Genomic DNA, 24,472 nt, shown 5'->3' on the forward strand with positions numbered 1-24,472 from the left:
TACGCACATAATGAGACCAATGTGATCTTCTCTACTGATGTAACACTGGAAGCAACCCAAGAGCTTTGAGTACATCTGAATGTGAAAAAATTGCTTTAGATTACTTGTAGAAGCCATGCCTTAAAAGCTTTTGAAACACAATTTAGCACTGAGTGTATCTCAAAATTATGTAATAAAGAGAACTGGTCATTTCTCTGATGGACTGCTGGCAGAACTATTTTTCAGTATGTGTAGTTTTCATTGCCTTTCTTTTCTGTGCTTTCATCTCACTATTCATCCTAGTACGAGAGTTCATGACTTGATAACGTACCTTAATGTAATATACATCTTGATCATCTACTATCAGCTCCAGGTGTCCAACTCGTGAACTTCTAGAAAACTCAATTCTCCCTTGGAGAAAAATAGAAGTGTTTACTTTTTCTGGACATGTACTGTTCAATGATGCTTCATAAAACTGCACCCAAGATGATAGCTGCCATGGTTGTGAACAATACATTTACAGAGTGAAAACAAATATCAGAGCAAAGGAAAAAGTTAGGAATAGTTTGCAAAAATGTCCTCAGAGTACATATTTTGTTTTGAAAGGATATTTTGAGGACACCAATTGAAAAGAGGCAAAGAAGCTGTCTCCAACAAAACAGCTGAGCTCTTGAACGGATTTATACACTTCATTTAGGCCTGTGCTGAAGTGTCATAAGCTTGGAACACTGCACGCAAAGCTTTGCACCATAAAGGTAAATCCTCCATGCAATCCATTTGAAAATAACCAAGGTAAAAAAAAAAAAAAAAAAAAAATCTGTAAGGACAAATTCTAACTATGTGATATGGTAGAATAAATCAAACCAAAATAGCATTTGACCAGCACGTCAGGGAAGTTGAAAGATGTAATTATGTTGTCATACCATTACCACATATTTATTAGTTTATATTTCATCAATGTATTTGCTTTTGTTCTATGTTACACTGTGATTGAAATGGTTTTTATTATAATGCATAAAAATATCATGGTCAGTACTTAATTGATTTGGCAGCAAGTAATTTCATACCATAACTAACAGTATACAGTAAACTAAAATTCAGCAATAGTAAAGCCAGTTCAGCTTATGTAAAAATTTACAGAACAATCCACTGTGCTCCTTAGCCTTAACTTCATCTATACTAGTATCAGCTTTCCTCTTTAACCTGAGCTTCTCAGCCAGGCACTGAACCTCTGACTGCGCAGAATAGTCTTAACCAAGATGCAAATACCACTGGGAATGGGGCGTTTCCTAAAGCAGTAAACTGACTGGCTATTACACAGTAATGTAGTTTTAGCACCAGATTATTGATTGAAACATATTGGCATTTCTCTTCTAATTCTAATGAAGTTCTAACTGACATTAACTGATGATCTGGTTCTCAGCTGAAAAACCTACCATCAATCGCAATTTTTTTCTTAGGCTGCATAAATTGGATTCTGAATTGCTTCTGTGGGACACTAAAATTTAGGTCAATGCCAACATCCCTTTTCAAGTCTGACTTTGGAGTCCCAATGAAGAGGTGAAGGACAGCTTCATCTGGGATCCATGAATTCTCCTGGAAGGAAAAAAGGATAACTGCATTTGCAATTGGCAAAGCATTCACAAACCAATATATCACACTGAGTTACATGATATGATCACAGCCACCTTCACTGCTACAATTTTTCACCTATCTGCTTTTCAAAATTTCCCCCCCAAAAAAATCTGTTTTTTCCATTCCCTGTCCAGTGCTTGTCTCAGAAAATCTTACCTAAACACCTTTCATTTCACAGCATACCCACCTTCTCTTGAAATTGTGCTGAATCCTGCCAAATGGAAAATCAGATCACCCTTCCAGTTACAAATTCAAGCTGTTATCACTCAGGCCTAAGTGACTACAGGTTGGCAGAGTTGCCTTAAGCCCTTACATTCTGGCGTCAGCAGCGGGATATCGTGCACAGTGCCATGACCCTGCAGTGGCTGCCTTAGCTGTCAATTTGCAGCTTGCCCTGCCTACAGACATCAGATTCTCTGGCAGGGGAAAATACCTGTTCCCTTTCCTGCTTTTATTAGAGATAGTCAGGAAAACAACACCACAAAGGAAAACTTACTCTGCTTATTGCTGTTATCTTGCTGTCTTACAGATATCGAGCAGTGATCAAATATAACCAAAGCCCAAATTATCTCCCAGTAAAAAGACTTAGCTTAAGCTCAGCGGCATACTTGGTCTGTGACAGAAGGTGAGACACCACCCACCACCCATCTTAAATACCTATACTATCATTTTAGAAAAAGCCATGAATTCTTATTGTCCTCTGAAGAAGCTGAAAGCCATTCCTTCCCCAGGCTTGCCTAAACATGTTAAGAAACTGACAGCCTTCTGGAGTGGACTTACTGGAGCCTAACTTCTGCTTTTGAATAATGTGCTTAATGTAAACAAACAATTTGGGGTTTGAGGGTTTTTTGTCACAAACAGAAACAAGTCATTGAAGTGAGGCCAGGTTGTCTAGTACTGGGCACCAAGTCAGAAATCCTGGTCTCTAATTCCAGCACTATCACTCTCACCTAACAAAATGGCTTAATACTCATGTGTGCAGGTTTGTATATGGAAATACACACACATATATGTATTCACATGTGTGATTTCATATATATTTTCCCACTATAATGGGAATAGAAATAATAACAATGTAGACCCTGAAAGCCAGTTAAGCTGAGTATGTGGTACTGAGATACATCATTCTTTCATCAGCATAATAAACTAAACCAAAGTAAAGCATGCCATAATGGTACCTGAGCAATATAGTTATATGCAGCTTCCACAATGTACTGCTGCAGGCCTCTGTCTTGCTTAATTAATGTGACAGCCACTCTCAAAGGTCCAGTAAGAGGGAAAACCAAACCACTGGCTGCGGCAGGATACGACATTTCAGAACACAGCTGCCAGCCAATAATCTTAGACACTGGTGGAAGACAACAGTTGACCATTCAGTTAGAACAACAAAGAAAACATGCAAACGAACTTTGCACTGAAGACATTAGAATTAGTATGCAAACAAGAACTTTTACTAAACAAAATGATCTGTTATGAATATTTCAGAATGATAAAGCTTTCTAAGACATAGTATCTATCTATCTAGACTCACCTTCCTCTCTAGTGCAAGATCTGGTTTCTGTGTGGTGCTGGAAAACATCTGTATCTTCCATCTCATCCACCATTTTGAAGTATAGCTTAGAGCTACAACCAAGAATTTCAGTCAGTCACCTTAAAACAATTATGCTAAAGTTACTGCAATATTTAAACAAAATTCTCAGTTATATGCCCCCTTCTCCCAAATGGGAAAACAAGAAAGATAAAGTTCTGCTAAGATCAGTCTACATTTCTAGTAATTAGCACTGATTTTTACCCACAATTTTCCATGTTCAATCTGTCACTACCTTGAGATTCCTCTGCAGTTCTTCACAGCCAAAATTAGATTTCTCTGTTTTGTGCAATTTGTATGGTCATCTTATTGCAACTCCACTCACTTCCTGGCTTCTAGACTTTATTCCCTTCCCCCACCCCATCCCACCTTAGGCTATGTATGGACATTAGTTTTGTCTTAGTCTCGAAGTTCTTCCAGAACATCACTAAACTGCTCATACAAGAATCATGGTGTCTGCACTTGATGGGAGCAAGAGAGTTAATGCAGCATCTCATAGACTCTACAGTCAGTCTTTTGTTCAAATAATACACAATACCGGTCTGTAATTACTTGGACTTTCACTTTGGCCTGTTATCCATCCTGGCTGACAGAAACAGAACTACGTTAGTAATTTCCCAGACTCCTAAGGGAATGGATGGTTAAAATGTGAAGTCTAGAGCATTTTAGCTCTTTTCTGAGCTGCGTATCCTATGGTACCACAATGTCCAAAATTAAGGAATGACAATCCACATACTATAAATACTTCATTCATCTGTTGTCATGTCTAAAAGGCATGTAGTTGACATATCATTTACAATATGTGCCTTCTACCTGGACTTCTATCAAATCTAAGAGTTCAAAGAAAAGAGAAAGCCAGCAGAAAAAAAAATAAGCCCAAAAGCCTCACTTGCATTAACGCAATTAATCTGCTTAACATCTGACAGCTGTTGAGGTGGTGTTTCATAATGTAAATATTGTAATATTAAATATTAATATTTCATATTAAATAACCTAACTAAAAATTCACCAGAAGGCTATGAGCATACCTTGCTAGCACTATACTCCAAATAACTCCAGTGTCTTGCTAAATATTGTTCTGCACCCATTTTCACTAAATACCATCAGCTTTTCCTCCACAACTTTAATACACTAAACTAGATTCTTTGGACACTAAAAGTTCCAGAAACAGCACTGATATTAGGTAGGAAAAAACAGGGGAGTATGAAAACTTCATTTACATCTTTTATTATCAGGCTCTGATTCAAAAGTACGTTTTATGGTAAAACAATGTAAAATGCACAGAATAATTTTCCCTTTTCTTCTGGACTGTAAGTCAGACTGAAACAGTTTGTTTTCTGACAAAATATATTTCCACTCTACTAATGAGCCTGCCAGTTACATTCTGATTCAAGGAAGTTATCACAGTTACTAAGATGTCCTTGCTTAATCTTACCTGAAATTCATTATCTCCATAGATTCTTCTGGAGTGTTCAAAAAAACTTTGAGCTCTTGCCCTTTTTTCACCCGGATTCCCCCATCAAGACTAGAAGATGTCCTCATTCCTATTACCCAGTTTAGGCCAGCTTGTCCCAGAATCCCCACAGTTCCCATTTGAGCAGAAAGCTGGACAAATGCACTGTTAAAAGATTCAGATACATGTTATTCTATGAAAAGCAGTTTCTTTTTAAAGCACTTAATTTAAACCATAGGTTGTTCATTCTCCTCTATAAATACAAAGCACTTGATGCTGTAACACAGTATATTCTAACATTAAAATCATGACTATTTTGTTTCAGGAAACAACTGAAAAAATTGTAGGTACACAAATATACACCTTCTAACGTGACTTGAAGTATAGTTTTACTGTATCTCCTAAGGGATTCAGCATGAAATATCAGGAAAGGGAAAGTGATGCAGACTGAGTGCAACTTTATCTCTGTCTATATCATGGTGTAAGTTTATTTCTGTCTATACAGCACCTAGTGAAGTTTAGCAAATGTATTCAGTATGTATAAAAAACTAAAATAGAAAGGCAAGGGTTAAATCACCCATTGGTTGTAGATAACCTGTAACTACATGTCTGATCCTGAGAAAAATCCAAAATGTTATCCCTGGAACAGGTGAAACATTCAAAACATCATCTGCATGCACGCATTTAGGAATCTGATTTAGAGATAATGAGGAACGGTCAGCTCAAAACAGTACTGGAAAAGCACAGCAATAGAGTTCAAAATCAAACAGGCAGGATAAGAAACCACTGTTGTCCTTATAGTATAGCAGCAATTCCATAACATAATGCTGACGACTGCTTGAGTACTTCAGGAATCTCCTAGTCAATCACCACAAACATTCACACAAAACTTTCACATCAGGAACTGCTACTTGACAGACATCAGGAATATGTGAAAGTGGCATATTTGAAGCAGTTATTACCTTGGCTTGATATACCCACTTAGAAAGAAATTTGACTGTTGTTTGAAATCCGCATTCCCTTTGATTTTTATGTTCACTGCTGCTGAGGCATTGACTGCCAGCTGAACAGGAAAGCCTGAAATTGCTGGGAATTGCAATTCTTCAGTGGCCAAACTCATCCTTTTATTAAACTGGACCTCTTGCCCCTACAGTGAAAAAACCCAAACTAACAAATGTCAGAATTTTACTTTGCATAGTAAAGTCAGCATTCAAGCATTTTTCCACATATAACTCTCCACTGCATTTGCTTGCTGTGAAAGTGGGTTTTTAATTGAGCTGATTTGGGAAATAAGGTAGAAAGCAGCCCAAAGCTTGCATCTGGTCAGGGCATGAGTTAGACATTAGTCCTAACCCAGTTAAAGAAAAAATTATTTGAATGAGAAGGATTTGAATGAGAAGTAAGAACAACAGAACAAGCTCTTGCCTAATGTATTGTATAAACATTATCTAAACAACAATGTTTAAGACAAATATATACTAGTGTCTTTTAGAGTTCAATTTAGGGAAACAGTAACTAATATTTTGTATCTTTTACATATCTGTAAGAAAGTAGTTTCTCAAGGCATTTACTTTCAATAGAAGAAAGGTTCATATTACCTTCAGAAGTTTGACAGCCAACGCAGCCAGATTTAAAGAATAATGTTTCCTTTTTTTTCTTAAATCTTCACAATTCCAGAAGCTAAGTTCATTTCCAAAGATTTTCACGCTTAGCTCACATTTCAGTGCCTCCTTTCCCATCCTTGTCTCAGTAAACTGACATGTCATGAAGAAATAAATCAGGAAGAGAATGATGTTTATATTAATTTCCTTTCAAAGACATAATAAACAATTCCTCAGTGCAGGTTATGCTCTTACTAAACAGTCATCAGGCTCCCTTTTATAAATATTTCAAGACCACTTAAGACCCTAGATTAGTACCTGTTCTTCCCAGCTAAACTTCACCTCCATACTGCACAAGCTGACTTTCACTGTGAACACAGGTAAAGTCTAGCCCTAAGGTGAATGAGCAAAAGAAGTATTGCAATATATACTCAAAACCAGATGAGGCTTTGAAAAACACAATCTCAAATAATACAGCATTATGGATGCCATAATTGCTAAATAAACTGCTAAGAAGTAAAAAAGTTTACATTTTCCCTTTTTATGAACCAATAAAAGAGCAACAAAACATGAACATGAGCTTACACAGTAGTAAGAAACTCCCAGAGTCCCAAGAAGAGAGATGTTTTAAGACTAAATAAATCATGGTCCCCAAGTTTTCCAGGTAATATATCAACAACTGAAGTCAATTCCCAAAGCTTTCCTGTTACATACATAAAACATAACTTTCTCCAAACAAATTCACAAAGGCTCAATGTGACATCTGACATCAAACTGGGAAGTCAGACTGCAAACTCAAGAACTTAATATCAGCAGCTGTTTATAGTGCTACAGAAGTCAACAGATGAAAGCACATCAGTATAAAGAGAATCAGAGCTCAAAACAACAAGAGGAAACTCAAAGTACAGGCAACACATTCCCCTGCATGAGAGTCATTGTTTTGAGACAATAAATCTCAAAAAACTTAAGATCTGACTCTTTGTTGATCTGTAGGGTTTAAGTTCTATGCAACAGGTTACATACACTTTATGCACAACAGTCAGTAGCACAGAACAGCTGTCCAATCCTAGATGGGGCCCTAAGTTTAATTGGGGAAAATCATTAATTTTTCCAAGTGTCAGTACCTTTTTGACTATCTCACTCATCTTACTGTACTTTCTACTAGGACAATTCGGGTTAGCTTTCCTCAACTTTGGCTTGCCAGACTTGGTCACAAGATGATCAGTGGAGCCATACTGCTTCAAAGTCAGCTTCCTCTGCTTGACTTTTCCTGTTGTTTTCACTGGATTTTCTGATTTGTGGTTTCTTTTATTAGTGTTTGCAAAAAAGTAGTCACTGAAAGTAGCAGATTTCTGCCCAAAGGTCTTCTGCACGAGAGCTTCAGCATTCTCTAATCGTACACCAATCTAGGGGAAAGTACATGTCAGTGAAAAGCCTGACAGTGATATGCATAAGCTACATCCAGTACTACAGGCAAAAAATTAACAAAATATAACCAGATGCAACCTTTAGGTTTTTGTACAAAGGAAGATTTGTCATACAAGTTTGAGCTACTGCTATTTTCACATGTTACAAACAGTATTTTGGTTGGAAAACAGTAACATACCCTTTCAATGCTCCTGAAATAAGATCTGTTTGGAAGTTTGTCTAAAATAGTATCACTAACACATAAATTCAGGGTATATGATGCTGAAAAAATATTTTGTTCCTTTGATAGTGTACCCAAACCAATCCATCTTCCACTGTAAGTGGTAAAACAGAAACTGTAATACTGGTAACAGAACTATTTTCCCACTGTAAAAGGAAATTTTTTCTTTTTACTTTAATACACCAAGTATCCCTTGAGGAGGGAGACTAAAACCAAAACCAAACCAAAAATCTATAAACTTGCCTCCAGCAGATTTACAGCCTGCCCCATAAGGTGAACAGTCAAATTTGTCATGACTGATCGTGGTAGAAAAGATGCAGGAGAAAAGACCACTGATGCTTCCATATTTGCACCTGCACCAGCTGCAACAGAAAATATCAGATGCCTGTCATTTGGAGATCATCTATTCTCATATACTTTGCAAATCTCATCATTCTTTGGCAAACTGCGACTCTGCTCATTAAGAAGATGGTGAATAAAACATTAAGTCAACAGGTGAAGTGGTTTAACTTTTTAGTATAATAAAGACTTTAATGGACATTACTGAAAGTCTATTGTTTGGCAAACACTAAAAGAGCATTTACTGTATGTGTATTACACAATTGCATTGGAAGAGAGAGACAGAAAATCAAAACATTACTCTGAAAAACATTATCTAGCATTTTTGCTAAAAGCAAATGAGGAACAGATAGCAAGACTGGAAGGACTTAGTCTGTATCATTTCATATACCAAGGAAACAGCATAAATCAGAAGAAAAAATACATCCCAATCCCCTGTTGTGGCAAAGGAAGCTCACTAAGGAAGGAGTCAAAGTTGATATTCACAAAAATAATCTAAAAAGTTCACTGCTTCTTACTCTCTCTCTCACTAAAGGCAAGCTGCATGGTATCTGGCTTGCTGGAATTACACTGGATATACTTCAATTAAGGTCAGATCAGAATCAGCCTACGTTGGGTACTATTAAGCCATAAAAAAAGAAAATTCTCTGGAACAAGATGTAAAGGACCAGAAACCATGCGAGGTTTTAACAATCCATATGCTACAAAGCATTACCGGAGTGGAATGTGGCATCAGAATATGAGGAGTATTTCCATGTCTCCCGATCAAAATCTCTGCTCAGGATTTCATCAGGAATAGAATCTCGAAGGTGCTCCTTCAATGGGTCATCTGTCTCCAGGAGCTGAGAGAGATGACTCCAAACAAAGGAGCCCACTTGAATCAAACAAAGAAAAGCATTTTAAATTAGAGAAAAACGAAAACAGTTTTAAGAACTGATACAGGGAACCTTTTTATTTATTTATAGAAAAATTAATCCTAAACCATTCCCCTGGCCACAACAGAATTCATTCATCTTCAGCACCATTCAAATCAGTCTGACACACCTCTCTTTACCATGGTCAACTTATTGAAATACTGTCTCATTCTGTCCAATATGGCATGTGAGAGGCCATTCACTGCCCAGTTTCATTTATGCTTCTCAGCTAACCTAAGCAGGCAAGAAGGTAAGGTTAACCTACTGACTCACTGTTTGCAAAGGATCTTCTATACTAAACTCAAAGGAATGTTGGAAAAAAGAGATACAACTCTAATACAGACATGAAGGACCAAGCTGTGCAGCTCAAATAATATTGGTCTGTTCCTGCTCCTTCTTCAAAGAACAGATGCAACAGAATTATTTAGAAGATGGTTTTAAACTTCAACTTTGGCAGAATCACTCATTTTGTTCTTGAAAAAATCACTGACCCAGCATACTGAAACATTAAAAAAAGTATTTAAGTCTGGGATTGACTGCAAGCGTTTGAAAACCTTAAAATACAAAACCACTAACCTTAAAAACTATAAGCAGGAATAAACAAAGCCCTTTAAAGGCAAGCATTGAGCAACTTTAAATACAGGGATGGCTACTAACCAGACACCCTGCACAAACACTGGCAATGACACTGGTGAACTTGTAAGGGAAAACTGGCAAGTTTCTTCACATACAGCAAACTCACCACTCCTATACAAAGAATCTTTCTATGCTGTGCAATGTACAACAGTAAAAAAAAAAGCTCATACAGTTAAACAGCTGGGATTCAAAATTAGTATTTCTGCATGACACTATACTGATTCATGGTCTAGCCATATATGTGCTGCATGGTGGGGGGCAAACAGATTCCATGTGTTATGGAGTCTGGTTCTTAAACAGAGGCACTTTTTTCTCCTGCAGATATAAGAGACATTAGGCTCCAGTGCTAGTGCAATGTACGACCCTGAACACTGACAGAACTACATTTTTCACAATACTTCTTTTTTTCATATTGCTTTTTCTGAATGTGGCAACTAAAAACTAGTATGTGCTCTATGCCTTCAAAGCACTTGCTAATCAAAAGCCTATTACATGAATTATTTAGGTGTTTCATCAACCAAAGTCAAAGGAAGGAAAAGAATGAAATTCAGAAGTACTGCATTAAATTGTTTAAAACATAAAACCTTTTGGATGGACTTGCAGAGCTCCTTCATAAATCAGACAATTCGTTTTTTCTGCATGGAGCCATGGGCAGAAGGGTCACTGATGGTAGACCTTGACAGTATTTTGAAGGATGATGCAATCTGTCTCTGTCTGAACTCTAAACACAGCTGAACAAGTCAACTCTCAACCACTAGACACATCATCACGTGAACAAAATGCTGGGCCTGAACTCAATCATTGCAGAATACACCTGCCTGGATATAACTTCTGATAAAACAGATAGGATACACTGCTTCAAGTTCAGAGCTGGCTATGATCCAGATGTAAAGTACAGACAGAGCCTGCTTTCACCTGCCTGCAACCAACCTTATATATACCCCTTTCATGTTTGCTCCTTCCTGACAGATTTAAAAGCAAAGAATTAGTGTAGAGGTATTCTTTGTTGAATGTGGCAAAACCATTTAGAAAAAAAATCCCTGCTTCATCCAAATAATGGGATCATCTTAAAACTCTGTGTGCTCTGGTAATGAAGAGCTGATAGGATTCTGTGCTCTTACAGAACGTACAGTTTCATTTTGTACCAGCCCAAACAGCTTCTCCTTTGGGTAAGCTACCTCATAAAATATATTTTTATGCATAGTATAGAAGATTTTCTACTCAGCTTCAGTTCCCGGTTCAGTAAACAATAATTTAGGTAAAACAATAATTGATCATGGAACCACAGAAGCAGGAAACATAACTCAGAAGAAACTATCAAGACATTATACTCACGCTAACCTTTTCCCCATATGACTGCTAGACTGTTGGCCAGCTATCATACATTTGGATACATGATTAACACTCCTAAAAGTCCTTTTCACAACATTCCTAACACAGCATGTGCTAGTACCCAAGTTTTACTTTTTCCCTGTGTTACAAACAGGTTTTTGATGCTATTTGTTTGCCATTAGATCCACAGTTCTCCAACTGTGATCCTTAGAGGACTCTCAATTGACCCGAAGAACCGATTCTAGCTCAGTGACAAAGCACCTCCCACTTAGCCTTGATGCTAACAGCAGGAAGCCTGAAAGTTCCTAGATGTCTGAAATAATCTAAATGAAAATCAACAGGCCTTCCTTTGCAGTCGTCAGATCTACTCAGTTTTTGTCTCATGCTATTTTTAAAATACTGTGCTCAATATTAAAATGACATCAAAATTGATGTAAAATAACTGCAAAAGAGCAATGAGAAGGAAGTGCAGCAGGAGGGCCAGGAGACCTCCTTGGATGGATAAGGAGCTCCTGAGGAAAATTCATTTGAAAAAAGAGGCTTATAATAAGTGGAAGCAAGGACAGGTGGCATGGGAAGAGTACAGGGATGTTGTCTGGGAAGCTAGGGACCAGGTTAGGAAAGCTAAGGCCCAGTTAGAATTAAACTTAGCTAGAGGTATTAAAGATAACAGGAAGGGATTCTACAGGTACATAGCAAATAAGAAACAGACTAGGGAGAATGTAGGCCCCCTCTGGAAGCTCTCAGGAGAACTGGCTACACAGAATTTGGAGAAGCCTGAGGTTCTGAATGACTTCTTTGCCTCGGTCTTCACTGGCAAAGGCTCTGACCAAACCACCCAAGTCTTGGAAGGCAGATGCAGGGACTGTGAGAATGAAGACCTTGCGCCCACTGTAGGAGAGGAACTGGTTCGAGACCATCTCAAAAATCTGAACGTGCACAACTCCATGGGTACTGATGAGATCCATCCACTGGTCCTGAAGGAGCTGGCAAATGAAGTTGCGAAGCCGCTGGCCATCATATTTGAGAAATCATGGCAGTCAGGTGAAGTTCCCGATGACTGGAAAAAGGGAAATATAACCCCCATTTTCAAGAAGGGGAAAATGGATGACCCAGGGAATTACAGACCAGTCAGTCTCACCTCTGTGCCTGGCAAAATCTTGGAGCAGATTCTCCTGGAAGGCACGCTAAGGCACATGAAAATCAACAAGGTCCTTGGTGACAGCCAGCATGGCTTCACTAAGGGGAAATCCTGCCTGACCAATTTGGTGGCCTTCTATGATGGGGCTACAGAACTGATGGACAGGGGTAGAGCATTTGATGTCATCTACCTGGACTTGTGTAAAGCGTTCGACACTGTCCCACACGACATCCAGAGGGACCTTGACACACTTCTGAGGTGGGCTGATGCCAACCTCATGAAGTTTAACCATGACAAGTGCAAGGTCCTACACCTGGATTGGAGCAATCCCAGGCACAGCTACAGGTTGGGCAGAGAAGAGATTCAGAGCAGCCCTGCAGAAAAGGACTTGGGGGTGTTGGCTGATGAGAAAATGAACAGGAGCCAGCTTCAGTGTGCGCTCACAGCCCAGAAAGCCAGCCGTATCCTGGGCTGCATCAAAAGGAGCGTGGCCAGCAGGTCGAAGGAGGTGATCCTGCCCCTCTACTCTGCTCTTGTGAGACCTCACCTAGAGTATTGTGTGCAGTTCTGGTGTCCTCAACATAAAAAGGACATGGAACTGCTGGAACAAGTCCAGAGAAGGGCCACGAGGGTGATCAGGGGGCTGGAGCACCTCACGTATGAAGACAGGCTGAGAAAGTTGGGGCTGTTCAGCCTGGAGAAGAGAAGGCTGCATGGAGACCTCATAGCAGGCTTCCAGTACCTTGAAGGGGGCCTATATAGGGATGCTGGAGAGGGACTCTTCATTAGAGACTGTAGTGACAGGACAAGGGGTAACGGGTTAAAACTTAAACAGGGGAAGTTTAGATTGGATATAAGAAGGAAATTCTTTCCTGTGAGGGTGGTGAGGCACTGGAATGGGTTGCCCAGGGAGGTTGTGAATGCTCCATCCTTGGCAGTGTTCAAGACGAGGCCTTGGGTGATATGATTTAGCGTAAGGCGTCCCTGCCCACGGCAGGGGGGTTGGAACTAGATGATCTTAAGGTCCTTTCCAACCCTAACTATTCTATGATTCTATTCTAAATTAGAAATAGCTTACTTTATATCTGCAGCTTGCAATATTCTTTTCTGCTACTTGCTTCTTTCTCAAACAAATGTAATTTGCAGTTACTCATTTGTATTTCCAATGCACTAAACATCAAAGACATTCCATATATCTATTTGTCAAGAGTTCTCAGCGAATTCAATGTTGCCACTAGAGGGAACTAATTCTATGAAGTGTCACTCCTTACTGACTATTGTTAAAATAACAGTATCAAGATTGCAAAACAAACTGTGGCAATCATACAATCTTTTGCAAACAATCTGCAAAGTAAAAAATAAAAATATTATATAAAAAATATAAAATTGATATAATTTATATAATTTGTTTAAATATTCATATAGATTGGTTCCATTACACCTGTAAAGTAAATGTTACATTAAAGTATCCTTTAGGAATGTGCAAGACTTCAGTAGCCCTTTGGCTAACCTTGACTGGATGTTTCTTTCAGCAAAGTCTTTTGTACTTGTTTAAATAACTCTCCATGTGGACAATTCATTGCTATATAATAGGCAGCAATCCTTATTTCCACATCTTCACTGGTTTCTTGATACAGCCGAACTAATACAGTATCCTAAGAGAGAAAGATAACAAAAAAAAAAAAAAAATTATGATTTACTCTCCTAAAACACCCCATGTATGCACATTCAAGTACAGGTGGGTTTTCTTTTTGCAACACATAGTTACTGCTTTATACCTGAAAAAGTAATTCAAAATAACATATATACAAATGTGCATACGTATTCTCTATACTACCTTACCTACAAATCTTCAGAACAGTGTCATTATGACCTGAATCCTATCCCTAATTTATAATACACCAATTTATAATATTTTATAATATATAATAACTGTATAATATATACAGGACTATGCAATACAGAGGCTCACTCATTAGCACTACTGTTAATGATGGTTTTATAGACCGCAGGAGAGATCTGCTCTATTGTATTTAACACATGTACCACAGCTAATAAAGACAACAATGGCTACATTTTTGTCACCAGGCTATTAGATTACTTCTGGTCTCAAAGGGTAGGACTGTTATGAATTTGTTCTGTTTATTACTTCCCTGGTATCAACAAATACAAGTTGTTTTGTGAACTGCCAGGAATCAAGACATTGGTGACTGGTGTTAGTAACATTTAACACTCCCTGTTCTCCCACACTGTGTCAGTTTAGCAGTTCATTTGCTAGACAATGATGGGGTATATGACAACATATAGACTTCATAATTTAACAGGTCCCAGAAGCAACATTGAGCTTCATAACTACAGAACAAGCAGGTTACACCAGTCCATGCTGTGATTAAATTTTAAAAAGCCATAGAAAATGCTTCTCCAAGTAAATTCCATGTAGAACCTCTTGTTCTTCTGGAGCAGGACTGCCAACTTTCCCAGGCTAACACTCCTGGATTTGCATTTAATAGAAGAAAACACAAAAAAACCCCAAAGTTTTGTGGTTTCTTCCATGAGACCATTAACAAAATATACCAACTATAAGTGTATTGCCAATCACAAGCTTCTCACATTGACACTTAGCATTTCAGAGGATACAGTGGAACAGACTACAGGAAAAATCAAGTACTGTGGGTTTTCAGCCATAACCCAGACAACTGAAGTAACTTCTTAAGAAGTCATGAACATTATCTCAGTCACTGGATGTGTTACCTCAACTATAGTAAAGCATATTATACGACCATTCACCAGGGTGGTCCTACCAACCTCTCCAAAAGCAGAGGAACTCTGCTGGAAGACATGTTTATGACTGTTCCTTGTTTGCTTGAACTGTTCCTTGTTTGCTTGAATGTTTTGTAAGTATTCCAGAAAGTCAAAACTCTAGGGCAGTGCCAGGAAGCCATCAGTCACCTGCTGGCAATAAATCACTTACCCTGCCAGAACAAGGAATGCGCCTGAAGGCCTGGATAGCAGCTAAACGAATGTCGACTGGATTGCTTTTCAGGGAAGCACACAAGCTCAGAGCAGGAGCTAGTGAAGCTGCTGCCAGGCCTGCGTTTCCAATGGCTTTTAACACCAGCTGCATCTGTAAATACAAAGCAAGTTGGAATAAAAAGTTCTTTAAATGCTGTCAGCTGTACGTGAGATTTTATTGCATTAACATTTTCTGTGCAAATTCTCTGTTTAAAATGATCACTGATCATTTGGGGGGAGTACTGAAGCCCCTATTGAACCAGCTATTCTCCAGCTGTAGTGTGAGGACAAGACTTATATGAATACAGACAGCCGTTTTAAAGCCATGTAGCACTTGTAAGTAAAATCTGGCTTAGACCTGGAGGAAAAAAAAAAAACATTTAAAAAAAGCTTCACTGCAATGGAAAAGCGTAAGTCATGGATTTGATGTACAGTAAAAGTTTTTCAATTACTTTAATACTTTGTCCCTTTTGATCACAGACATTTTGACCTTTTAGTTATTCAATATGGAGTTCTGAACACAATAACCAGTTTTAAAAAGTGATTTGTCAGTAGATGCCATAGTTTTCTTTGCTAAACACACAGGAACCTTGTGCAGTCTTAGAAGCCAGAAAACATGCTACTGCTGGCAATGAATGAATTTTTAATTAAAAGCTCTGTATTAACATTCAGAACCCAGAGATTTCCAATGCGATATGGTGGCTGATTTCCCTTGTACTGACAGTCCCATAGAAACAACTACAACTTCACTAAAGCCAGTACAGTTAAGATGTCCAAAAAACCTTTCACAACTCCCATTCACAGCTGGTTTGAGACATCAGGCAGAAGTCTCTCCTCTTCTGCTCTGCATATTCAGTAATGTTGTCATAGCCATCTGGTACACTGCCACTGTTTTCTAAGCATCACAGTAAGAAGTGGTTCTTTAAGCAGATCATCAGACAGAAGATACAAAGATACTTCTTCAGCAGCAAATATCAGTTAAAGTCTCCCAGTATCATGACTATGTTACCTCAGTAACACTAACTCAGCAGAACTTACTGGCCAGCAATATCATCCAACAGTAACTGTACATGAATTTGAGGTAATAGCTGATCAGCAGTATGAAGTTTCCTTCATCACAAGACCCAAACTTTTCCTTACTTAAATACAGAAGAACACACATGCTGCTGGTTATACTTGCTAGCTTACAAAATTTTATTTGCCTATTTGACCAAAGAATATTAATTTATAAAGCTTGCATTCATGGCTTTTGGGAAATCCACTCAATGTCTTTTTCATCAAACAAGTTCTAGGTCATAAAGGGAACAGGAAAGTGAAGTACTGTATCATATGTTTCTGACTGATACCTTGCTGAGTTGTTCTGTATCTTGCACGGTACAATTTCCTCCCAAAAATTTCCCAAGAGTCCTCATCACACTCTGCACAGCACGTACACCATCACAGGAGTTGTAAGCTGAACAAAATCTGTGTAAGAGAGCAGTTACTCCTAAGAAACAGCTCTGGCTTGCTCCTGGTGACTTTAGCAATGGCTGGAAACAAGCGCAAAAAGAACAGGGTGCTTCAGGAAAGTCATTCTCATGATTACTGTAACACATGATAGAAAACAAATGTACCAAAATATTTACATACTACCTCAATCTCAACAACGCGCATTTTCAAACAGCTCTTAAAGGATTTAAACAGATATACAATGTGAAGTTTTTCTATCTTCCTATGTAAATACATGGGTTATTTTAGTGCCAACACAATACAGACCTCAGTTCTTTCCACAAGAAATCATGCCCTGCGTGCTTAGGATATAGAGTAAACAAATCTAAACCATTTTCCAGGACCCTCTAAAGAGTAAAACCCTCACCAGCACAGAGTTTCTCTAAGTCCTACCTCATTATTTAAGCAAAAAGCACTGACAGCTCAGAAAGTTACAGGTATTTTACCCATTTTTAGAATGAAAATCAGTTTTTCTGTCCCATAAATCTGCAAATTCCACATTTCTGCATCCTCTGAAGCAAGCCTGAAAATTCCACCACTTCAAAAAGCATTTGCGAACCTGTGGAAAGCCTGCTAACACTGAGAGCTGGTATTCGTAATCCTGATCAGAACCTGTATGATTGGGCACAGGAGCTGTGATACACGCTGCAAGATTGTTCATGGCCATTCATTAGAACACAAGCCAAGCAGGCATAACATTTGACTTAACTAAAAAATATTCTTAAGGCTTATCCTACAAGACTATCTCTGATTTTACCACCCGGAACATAGCAAGTCCAACTTCAGCCTCTAAGAGCATGATAGATTGCCCTGTACAAACTCAGCAGAACCACAGATTTTTAAAGGAAAAATAAATGGAAAAATGGAGCCAGTATTAACTCTCCATACAATTGACTTAGTTAAGGAAAAATGTCAAAAGCTGCAATAGCACTGCATATACAAAAGACTGAAATGTCTCCAGGTACTAAATACAAAGCAACATACCAAATTGGAGAATAAAGCTCTATCCAAAGCAGGGAGAAGATGCAACAGCATCATTCTCCTCACATTGACCTGACTTTGACCCTCACAACCAATTAGCCCAAACCAGTCTCTGGAATCCACAGGGTAGGGTTTTTTTCAGAAGTCTTTTTTCTTAAATGCAAATTAAACTCCAGTCGCCAAACATGACTGCATCCTCTTTTGAAATCAAGATTAAAACAGACAGTAGTTTCATCACCAAAATTACCTAGTCATTTTGGTAAAGTTTTGGATAAATCTGTGAAAAAAACTACTAATGTAAAGCACAAAAATTACAAGCCAGCTAGACCAATGATAAAAAAGAAAAAACAATATCCGCTCACAGCAAGAGATTCAATCATGCCTGAGGTGGGTTTAGGAATGAATGACAAAGACCAGAAGAAATACTCCTTTTTGTCTTCCTCGACTTCTCCAGAAGCTATGATTTCTTTCATTAGGATAACACATGCTTCTGTAGCACAAGATGGGAGAGCATCTATTAGTGGCTGCCTGTAACACAAGAAAAAAGTACAGCAGTGACCAGAATACTCAGGAATCAAACAACAGACACTCTGAGACTGGGCTTATTTCAAAGTAAATACAAGTCCACCGGTTTAGCAAATGCCAGATTCTGCAGAAATCAGTATTACCCTTTGGTTTAGTGATAGTAAGTATATATGCCTCAGCCAAGATGTCAAGAAGTGTATTGTTGTTTCAAGAATTGCAGGTAGCCAGGCTTTCAAGAAAATTTTCAGTTGCCTTCTCTGAAAATGAAGCCACAACATATCCCAGGTATGACATCTAAAGACTGAGGTACCTTAAAGCACTAATTTTTTATTTAGGTGTTTTTTTCTTTCATTTCACCAATAACAAATTAAAATACTAAAACTGAATTGAGTAGCTTTTATTTCCTCTGTTTTTCTAGACCTTATTTAAGTAGAAAGGTTACAGCAGCACGACAGACAATACACATTTCAGCTCTTTAGAGTCCCTCTGTAAACATTCTGTACCTACCTCCAATACTTGTGAATGGACATTTTTGCATTAACTAGAAAGCAGTTAAAACTAAACTGGATAAAAGCACCTGCATCAAAGTAGGAGAGTAGTCTACATGGGATTCATTTTAGCTCCTAAAGTTAATAACCTTGTCCTGAGTAAAATTAGCCTGAAGGTATTACATAAAGAAGAAGGGTAGTTAGATTACTTTCTAATATAGAAGAATGTTAGCATGACTAATTGTCAACAGGTGAGAATCAACAAAAGCCAACAAAATTTGCACTTTTTACATTAAGATACTGTTTCAGACATAAAACCTGGCATTAAACTAACTTCAAAGAGGCTGATGACATTTTGTAGTGAAGCCATGTAAAAAATTTTTTCTTTGTTCACACTTTTCAGACTATTGATTTCAGAGGGAGAAATAAACTGTATAGATTTTAATAATACTGGATTAGTATTTCTGACAGTCTCAAACTGCTGGATCAGAGCTACTCCTGACTGCAGAGGAGTGAGGCCCCTGATCTTTAAAGCTGCTGTTCAGTGATTGGTATAAACCATCCTGAGATCAGGCTGCTACTGAAAGGTGTGGCTCCACCACATCTGTACTCCCAGCCTAACATTTGTCTCCTCTTGTGTACCAATGGTACTGAAGGTACAGACCTAGGTAAGCTTTTTCACAACAAATGGAGTAGCAGCATTGTTTTCCATCTAACCCGTGACTCAAGTTTCCTTTTCACATTGTTTCTGAAAGAAGAATTCTGTCTGTAGGAACAAGCATGGGATAAGAAAGTCTATTTTGCACACAACATACATTCAGTAAGGAGAGAATAACATCCTTCTGTCACATAAACAAGATTTGCAATACATATTCTTCCTTTACAGTGCTGCAAATTCAAAGCCAACATTTGGGCATGGATTTAAAACATTCATCCATTTTAAATATTTACAAAAAAAAATCTTTTCTATTTTTTTTAAAATACAGTTACTGACAGGGCCTTACCAGTTGTCTCTGCATTTAAACGAAGATCTTTGCCATACTGCTTTTAAGGCTTCAAGAGAAAGATGTCGAAGCTCAAACACAAGAGTCATGAAAAGGTCTGCAGTCTGTACAAGAGCACAACAACAAATACAATATTACTGGATCTTTTTTTTTAAGATTATTTTCCTTTGCCCATACACTATCAATCACATTCTTATTTTGGCCTCAGTACAAGCTTTCTGGAAAACGGTACTTTAAAGGCTAAATAGTAGATGTGTTCCTCTGAGACCTGATCCAAAGTTCAAGGGAGATAGGTCTTATTACTTGAAAAATTAGCAGAATGTTAAAAACAGTAGCTTGTATGTTCATTTTAACCTAACTTTATGGTGTACAAGTTTTAATCATGGTCTATGCCATATAGATTAACTTCAATTCTTTATTCACTTCAGATGTGAAAAGCTTAGGCATAGGACTACCGCTCTGCTTCCAAAGAAAACATTTTTTGTCATGTAAAAATCATGCAAATACAGTATAATTCCACTAAGTCACATTTCCAAAGATCTGGAGAGAGACTTAGTTTGACTTCCTGACCTTCCAGGAGCTGTTTCCAAAAGCAATGAAAAATTGGAACAACTCAGTGCCAGTATTTGGTATTAATTCAAGACAGCCAAGATATTTTCAGGAAAAAGAAGCCGTCTTTCAGTAAGAAGACGGAGTAATTTCTTACCATGTTGTTAGACAGGCTGAGGGAATAACTTGTCAGATCCAATGCAAACACACTTTATATTTTTGGGTTTTTAGGACTTCTTTCTTCACCAAATTGAAATTTATTCTCGTACATAAAGCCCTACCTAGGTATTAATTCCAGTAACATTTATAATTGCATAGTTAAAATTTAGTTAGATCCACATGTATTCCATCCCATCCCAACATTACTTTTAAGGTCTATTTTAAAAATACCCTCTGGGCAGCATGATTAGGTGAGCTGAGGAGGATCACAGATGCTATCACAAGGAGCTGCATGTGAGCTGCGGCTGAGCTCAGGTGGCTCATCAGTGCAAGACCACAGCACAGTTCAAGATAAAACTGCCAGACTGATCTATTTCCAGGTGATATAATTTTAGACTGTAGACTTCATTCTGCTTTATTCCTTTGACCAGACAAGCTCCTGTCTAATAACTCAGTGCAAAATGTTGCAGAAAACCAGCTGGTTTTACTTCCTAATAATAAAACTTCTGAATGAACTGTCTAGTTAGAAGGGCTGTTGCACTGAAATCGAGCTGTCAGATAAACAATAACCTCATTGCAAATTCCTCCATTTGTAGTATCATAACAACAAACTCTATGCAAATTTGGTTCCCATTCCAACCATATCGTGGTTTAAACCCAGTCAGCCATAAATCACACAGTCACTCTCTCATTCCCCCCCCTTTTCTTCCCCCCACTTGAAAGAATGTAACTCTCACCAGTTGAGATAAGAAGAATTTAGTAACTAAGGTATAACACAAATCACTACTGCTACCACCACCAATAATAATGATAAAGGAGATAACAAGGGAAGAGAATACACCCACCGACTGATAATATGCAGCCCGACTGAGCACCAACCAATACCTAGTCCAACCCTGCAGTGAACTAGCCCTTCCAGGTAACTCTTAGTTACATCCTGGGCATGACGTGCTGTGGTATGGAATACTTCTTTGGCTAGTTTGGGTCAGGTGTCCTGTCTCTGCTTCCTCCCGGCTTCCCCTCCTCCCCGGCAGAGCATGAGACTAACAAAGTCCTTGGTCAGACCAAACAGCAGTGTTATCAGCGCTGTTCCCAGGCCAAAAGTCAAAAACACAGCCCTGCATCAGCTACTAAGAAGGAGAAAAAAATGACTGCTACTGCTGAACCCAGGACAAACCACTAAATGAAACATAAGGAAGCCTGGGTTTTATTCTACATAGAAGCTTGTTTTTCCTTCTATCTGCATGACTTACCATAGCTCTGTTTAAAAACATATAAACAAACAAAACCTATGAAAGCATAAACATGGTATAGTTTAGATTGGGGAAGGTAAAACAGCGAAATGCTTCCCAACAAAAGTGCTTCTATTTATGATACATTTAAACAGTCTTCGAAAGTTTGAAATTTTATTTGCTGCCAAGTATAACTCGATGTAATTGTAAGGGAGGTTGCTTTGAAAATGTGTTCAAATGTACATCTTTGGTTTTGCCTATTGATTTATGTTCTCAATGAAAGTGTGAGGCCTTCTCTCCTGTAAATTTATTATATCTCTTTGGAATTACATAGCCATCTCTTCGGTATGGAACTTCTGGTTTTCAGCTGTCTGATTTCTTTTATCAATTATACATATAATAAACAACAAGTGACTTCCTTGAATTGAAGACCAAGTGTGAAATCAGATGGAGGTGACATACTCTTCTCTCTTAAGTCTACTGGTTGAACAGCTGTGGTTATTCTCTCCCTGTCATGGCATAACTTTCCTTCTTCCTGATCCTCATTGGTTCTTTCTTATTTGGTGTCTTACTTTGTCAGTCAACCTTATTTCACCCACAATTTCAGGAAGGATGTAATTGTGCCTGGTTATCGACCAGGTTTAAGTGAACTAAGAGGACATTCCCAGCATTATCTTCTAAGGCTTTCCAGTTCAAAGCAGACAAAGACCTCTGCTCCTGGTAAAGTTATTATACAGAAAAAGAAGAGCTCAATTTCAAAAAGCAAAATCATCATGTAACTACAGTATCTTAATTCATCTTGATAATCAGAACATCTTTCTTACCTGGGAAATTCTGTCATATATTTCCTATACCACAAGTTTGAAATGCAGACATCCTAACACCCACCTAGGTAGTACCTAGCAATTAGAATGACTTGTGAGAAAAACAGCTGGTGAAACCATGCCCTCTTTTGGGTCTGACTGTGACACAGGAGTTGGGCAGAGTGAATCTGACATACTCTTGCCCACGTAAGGCATTATACACAGCCACATTCACCAGAACTTCCAATACAGCGTTAAAATCCAGAGACGCAAAGGTAAATGCAGGCCCCAATAGAAGCTGTGTGACAGGCTTCCTTCAAGCTTCTCCCCATCCCTTTGACCATTCTTTGTCAGTATGCAGCTTGTTCACTTAATGGTCCATTAGCTAATCTACATTCACATTGAAATTCAATCTTGTCTCATAATAGCATTAAAAAATTAAACAACAACTTTGCTTCCTTGGAAATAACACAGTCTCCACCTCCATTTTCTCATCCCTTCACCGTTTTTCCTGGAGTTGAGGATTTTCCCTTCCATTTATTCTTGGGTTTATGTCCTGAAAGAAATGCATAATCTCACCTCATTCAGAGGCAAACAATAAAAGGACAAACAAGCTATACATGCATAACAGTGGAGCTGTCTCCCAGGCAACGATGTGGGCATTCCCACAACTTTTTTCCTGGCCCAAAGGGCATTTTATCGGTTGGAATGAGGGATACTAAAGATTCCCTTTGAAATGTCTCATCAAACAGAAGGAACACACTGAAACAGTGAAAATGGCTGACAATCAATTGAACTCTGTGCTGGGACCCACATATGATGAATAATTCACCTCTGGTTTAGGCAGTGTCACGGACAGCAGCCACTTGTGCTAATCTTACTAATTTACAAAACAAATTTCCCACACATGAAGTCAGTGGGCCTCTCTGGCGACAGAAGTGACATCCCACTGGTACTGGGAAAAATTATCTACTGCTCTTTCAAAGAATTGTTCAAAAGAAAACAGGATTTAGAGAAAGTTTCCCAGGTCCACTACAGTCATTAATTTTTCTCAACATTTTCCAAGCAGTATGTATCCCTTTAGTCCACCCAAAGAGTCTGCTTTTATTCTACATTAGCAAGAACCATTGTGTTTATGGCTCTGTTAGCTCTCTGCAGCCCGAATCTCCCTAGCATGCACCTAGAGAAGATGGCAGACATGCTCATAAATCAGAGAAACCTATTCCATATACTACCACCCAGAAAGGCCACCTGCTTTCTCCTCAGCCCTGTGCTGAGGTCTTTGTCAAGCTGTGATACCAGGTCAGTCTGATGATCACAATTTAATAGGTTGGGAGTAACTGCTAACGGTTGTGATTTATCACAGCTCACTGAAGTTGCCCACTTCAGCTTTTGTGACTATGATCCTCTTCCGCTCTGTGCCTTTGCCTTAAGTCTCACACCACATTACACAAACACTTACTTGTGCTTACTAATCACAGCTAACATTAGGAGAAAGGTGAATATCCATAGTATTTTAATTTCTAAATAGGCATCACTGGCCTGTAGAGCTGTAACCCAGCATTATACTCTTCTTTAGTCCCATAAAGCCTGTACTCCATCTCCCTGTATCTGTGTCCCCCCTGAGGAACAGACAAGGCAAAGCTTTTTATTTTTGCATGGGACTTAACCTAGAAAAGGAAGGTGATGTGCATCTGAAGCTTTTTGTTAACATCACTTGTACCTAAGTGGGTTTACAGGAGCAACCACAGCCCTGTTGCACATGAAATAACCTTGCTCGAAATGACGAACGACCTAACAAGACAAGAACATCAGAGGACAGGGAATAGATCAGGAATGAGTTGACTAAACTAATCAGTGGCAAATTCATGGAGGCACCAGTTCAGTGTCTTCCCCATTAGACCATACGTATTTTCTGGTAATATCCTGACCATGACTGACTTAAACGCAAAGTAGGCTCTTCTA

At 38.5% G+C, this 24,472-nt stretch overlaps 1 protein-coding gene across 1 annotated transcript in view; it reads right to left on the bottom strand.

Annotated features, from left to right (window-relative positions):
• Positions 1–24,472, bottom strand: part of LOC130598454 (uncharacterized) — a 93,948-nt gene that overhangs the window by 60,133 nt on the left and 9,343 nt on the right. The window contains exons 8-22 of the mRNA XM_057407872.1: positions 19,765–19,868; positions 18,110–18,275; positions 16,625–16,807; positions 15,238–15,390; positions 13,777–13,921; positions 8,959–9,117; positions 8,148–8,266; positions 7,381–7,662; positions 6,254–6,409; positions 5,618–5,802; positions 4,638–4,820; positions 3,146–3,237; positions 2,793–2,962; positions 1,416–1,575; positions 311–390 (exon numbers count right to left, since the gene is read on the bottom strand). Coding sequence (XP_057263855.1) covers positions 311–390; positions 1,416–1,575; positions 2,793–2,962; positions 3,146–3,237; positions 4,638–4,820; positions 5,618–5,802; positions 6,254–6,409; positions 7,381–7,662; positions 8,148–8,266; positions 8,959–9,117; positions 13,777–13,921; positions 15,238–15,390; positions 16,625–16,807; positions 18,110–18,275; positions 19,765–19,868 — 2,337 coding nt within the window. The remainder of the gene's footprint in view (positions 1–310; positions 391–1,415; positions 1,576–2,792; positions 2,963–3,145; positions 3,238–4,637; positions 4,821–5,617; positions 5,803–6,253; positions 6,410–7,380; positions 7,663–8,147; positions 8,267–8,958; positions 9,118–13,776; positions 13,922–15,237; positions 15,391–16,624; positions 16,808–18,109; positions 18,276–19,764; positions 19,869–24,472) is intronic.

The sequence above is a fragment of the Pezoporus wallicus genome, unplaced genomic scaffold (genome assembly GCF_028554395.1).
Source record: "Pezoporus wallicus isolate ANWC-B61680 ecotype Strahan unplaced genomic scaffold, APGP_CSIRO_Pwel_v1 contig_4012, whole genome shotgun sequence".
In the NCBI taxonomy this organism is placed as follows: Eukaryota; Metazoa; Chordata; class Aves; order Psittaciformes; family Psittacidae; genus Pezoporus; species Pezoporus wallicus.